Below are 4,503 nucleotides of genomic sequence, written 5' to 3'. Positions count from 1 at the left end.
AACACGCGTCCGTTTGGGTCGTTCCGTTGGAGTTGCTCTTACAGCTGCGCGGATGAAAATGGGATGGGTGGGTGGAGGAGAGAGAGAAAGGTGGGAGTCAGGCCAGCAGCGGACATAGACAGACCACGAGTGCCCAGAAAGAGTCCGGTCATGTCCGTTTTGACCTGAAATCCAGATTAGGATCAAACAAAAAATGAATATGCTCCTGCGCGTTTGGTCGTTGGTTTTGTTCGGTTATTCTGTTTACCCCTAAACGAACATACACGATCGATTTGGGGTCTTTCGTTGGATTTGGCCTAAGCCTACTAGACAGAACGCAGAGTCGACCAAGCCACCTTCACTGACATCAACCCTAATTCAGTTTTTACCTCACGAGTGTCAAGTCCATGTGTGTCCGCCTTGAAGGAACACCAGTGCTCCACTGAACTGGATGGCTCCGAGGCCACCTTGAACTTCAAATCCAGAGTGGAACCATCCACTACAGCAACCACAGACCTCTTTAAGAGGCGACACTCGCCAACTGCACCGTCGAAGAGCCGGATTTCTTCGTTATAACCGCCGATAAAACAACTGAAGCACAGCTCAAAACTGCTCTGCACTTCTGACACGGCAACTTCTACATTCGCTATGACTGCCTCATCAATACGTGCTACGGTCACGTCAACTGCGCCACAGTCACCATAGATGCGGTTTGTGAATGCTTGATTCCATACTCCCCACAGGTCGGCTATGCCTGATACCCCATCAATCAGCTGGTGATCATCCCTTTCTTTTTTGCCTGCCTTGATCCTAATGTCAAATTCCACTAGAACAGCGCAATACAAATCTATCCCTCGCTTAGGGCCAGCCATGTTGATGAGAGAACCCTACAAAATTGGTACTTTTTAGTAGCTCTTCACATGGAAGTAAGAAACATCTAAATATGAACACTTCTCTTAAACTGTTTTACTTGCCACAACATTTACTCTAGCGATGGTTTACAATTGATGACCAAAATATTTGCCACGTATCATACTGACTGGTTACATAGTGTACAGCGGTGCTGGGGCCGGGAGGGAGGCTCGTATTTATTTGGTATTGTTCAGACCCCAATTTTTTTACATAAGCCTGTCAAAATGAACAGAGAAAATAAAATGACTTGTAGTGATACGATTATTCATGCTGGTGTGTTAAGTAGCAACTAAGAGCCCGAACTATTCTGTTTGATTTTGTTTCGAATACATGATACTCACTCAGTTCCATAATTTATAAGTTTCTCACAGTAATCACCTTTCCACAAGGTATAGTAGCGGCTTATACAATCCAAACAACTATTCTGCTACTTTTGGACAGATACACATGGACACATCTTTAATGATGCAAAAGAGGCTAAGTGCTTGTTGTTCTATGCATGAGCTAAGTTTGGCCTTACAATGTGAAATAAATAAATTGACATAAATCAGATATTTGATTCCCCTATTCCATGCCGTATAAATCATCCCCAGGGTGGTTTTGCCCATGCTGCAACATCTACTTAATGTGAGAACTTCCCTAGTGGGTGATTTATACCATATGGAATACTTCAAGGGGCCAAAAACCTGATTTTATACTTGACGGGGTTAAGTAGACTTATTGCTTGAAATAATTGCAGGTAAGTATGAGTTTGCACCTGATTCACGATAACAGGATCATCCCTGCTTATATTGACAACATAATTAAGCAATGTATCCCGACAATCCCGCACTGCTATGTATCCATACAACTCTATTGGGCCAACATGCACAGTAAGTTCAGCCAACTTTAATGAGAAAAATTGTAAGACGCGACTAGGATTATGCCGCTTGCATTTTCCGTTACGGAAGATGCAATCTTTGGGATCTGCCAACCGAGCTTCATAAAAAAAACAAGTTAAATTGTAATGGAAATCAATAGAGGAAACAAATAGTAATCATATGAAAAGTTATGAAACTACAAATGTATGTCCAAGGCTCCAGCAAATCATTATCATGAGCATTAAATGGTACATAAGGAAATGTTCCGTGCCAGCGATTCTATCTGGAGAGATCATGGTGTGAAGGCACTCCTTGTAGGGTACTGGCACTGAGTGTTTCTTGCTAGAATAACATATTTCTTCTGTTTTCTAATAGAAAAAATAAATGAGTTTTTTTAGCCCAACAAAAGAAAACATGTACTAGAATTCTATGATAACATATTTCTTCTGTTTTCTGATAGATCATGGTGTGAAGGCACTCTATGTAGGGGTATCTTCAAGGAAGCAACTTGTTGAGTTAAAAACTTATTTACCCCCATGCCAAACCCGAATGGAAGTAGCATACTAGAATACTATGATACAAGTAGGGGTATCTAATCACAAGAAATTTCTATTTTTATGCGCACATTTCTGAAGCATGCGAGTGCATGTTCATAGAGAAAATATGGTCGACTTTTTTGAAAAAAACTGATAATGTTTAGTACATGTTTACCATCTGCAGCCATATGTTCTTGTGAATTATTAAATGTGTGGGTAATTCATCTAATAGGCATCGCAACCCTCTGCCTCGGATCTTTCTGTTTGCTCTGCCGGGCAAAACCTGGGAACAATGGGTTAATAGGTGAGACAGATCCAAAACAAAAGAGAACTGAGAGACTGAAAGGAGAAAAGTTCCGAATGGTCTATTTTGAGTTCAGGCAAGGAAATCGAAGTGCACCGTGGTTATCCTTTTTGTAATATGCTTTCATTTGTAAATTGGTTGGTAAAAATGGAAACAATTGTATAGTCAAGCAGATTGTCAAGAAATGTATAGCTAAGTGACAATTAGCTATGTTTTTACTGTATGATGTTAACCGCTTTACTCGAAACACATTTAAAGTCAAACTGATATTTGTGTGTAGTATTCTATGACAATTTTTTGTCTACATGTGAATATACGTGTGCGGAAATGAAATAATCTGGAATGACTTGAGGTGATTGCATGTATAGGAGAAGGAAGTGTAATTTATATCCGTGCAGTAATAATCAAATGTGACGCTCATTCTCAGAGTTACAACGATGTTCTAATCAATGTCTCAATCTTTAAATTTGTTGTCCGTGCCAACGCACGGGCATTCGACTAGTACTCATGTAAAGGACTCAGTTTTAATCAAGCAGAAGCAACCTATTTGCTCGGCTCCCAGCAGGAGCCGGCGCCTTAACCCTAGCCGCCCCGGTTCTCTCTCTCTCTCTCTCTCTCTCTCTCTCGCATGATCCCGGCGCCGTCGGCCGCGCTCAGCACCTCACCAACCCCTCCTCCATCCCTATAACCTACGACATCGACCTGGTAGGGACTCGGTTCCTATCATGAACACAATCCTCTTTTGCAAAACCTAACAAATATAACCCCGGAATGCAATGCATTGACACTTAATTATTAAAAGTAGTAAACAAAGTAAAGAAAATTAGCCACAAGATGTCAACATAGAACACATCAATTGGCCATACTGTTTGAAAAAGGTGGTCATAACAAATTGAAATAGGTACAGAGATATTGATCACTTACTCTTAGTACGGTCATGAACAGCATAGTTCTTTTTCCACGCATGAGTGCTCCTGCGTATAGAACCATCATGGTGTGTGCTTTTCGGAAGCAATTCCATGGGGGGTACATAATCTTGTTCGTCGCCGCTTGCTATCAATGTGCTCTTTGTATTCTTGGTTGCACTCCTTCCGTTTTGATCTCTAACGTCCAAGGTTGTGCCACTCGTCTCTACATTTTTCGTGCCTTGGCTGATGACAGAGTGATCGTTGGCACAAGAGATGAGCAATCGCTTGTCTTCGAGTCCACTGTTGCTGGCCATGCTCCGAGATCCAGGAGGAAATCTATGTATCACCAAAGAGAATAAAGAGCAAATTTGAGCACCCGACACTTTTTTTTTTAAATTATTTTTCGGTTACCCTTTTTCCCTGGGATTACTTTAGAAAAATCAACACATTAATCTATACTACTATTAAAAAAGCAAACTAGAATTCTTCTAAGCCCACCAAAAATAGTGTACACAGATCAACCAGAGCCCTCACATCATTCCCACCTAATGAAATCCAACAGTCTACGTTACTTTGATAGTCTTTGATAGTCTGGCATAGCATCTAACGGCTTAGATTCAATGTTCCCCCATGGTCTGCTGTCGTTTGCATTGCTTTCCGTCCCACGAACTGATCAAGTTACAGTCCCGATCCTGATATCAGGCACATGATTTCCTTGTGTGTATACCCGTCCCCCATGGGATCCTCCACGATCTGATCGGACAAGCTGTCGCAGATCATCCCACTCTTCATGCACCCACCCCAATTTTCCCGGCGCCACCCTTGGCACCCCCTACCTCCAACCTCCTGTTGGCGGCCGTCGCCACGGATCCAGCACGCGGTCTCTCGCCAGGAGGCATCGACCACGAACTCATTGTTGAAGGACGCTGTCGCCGGTCGAAACAACTGGACATGACGAGAGCTCGGACCGCCGCCACAGCCTGCCGCTCCTCCTCTGACGGACG

The 4,503-nt window shown here is 42.7% G+C and overlaps 1 protein-coding gene across 1 annotated transcript; it reads right to left on the bottom strand.

The window, feature by feature from the left end:
- Positions 1 to 305: 305 nt before the first annotated feature.
- On the bottom strand, positions 306 to 3,824 carry LOC123409345. The gene is made up of 3 exons (XM_045102274.1): positions 3,516 to 3,824; positions 1,649 to 1,869; positions 306 to 866 (listed from the first exon to the last, which is right to left on the bottom strand). The coding sequence occupies exons 1-3, from the start codon at positions 3,811 to 3,813 to the stop codon at positions 306 to 308; spliced, it is 1,080 nt and encodes a 359-aa protein (XP_044958209.1). The 5' UTR covers positions 3,814 to 3,824.
- Between the last annotated feature and the right edge of the window lie 679 nt (positions 3,825 to 4,503).

This window comes from Hordeum vulgare, chromosome 7H (genome assembly GCF_904849725.1).
Source record: "Hordeum vulgare subsp. vulgare chromosome 7H, MorexV3_pseudomolecules_assembly, whole genome shotgun sequence".
Classification (NCBI taxonomy): domain Eukaryota; kingdom Viridiplantae; phylum Streptophyta; class Magnoliopsida; order Poales; family Poaceae; genus Hordeum; species Hordeum vulgare.
This window is presented reverse-complemented; position numbering and strand designations above follow the sequence as displayed.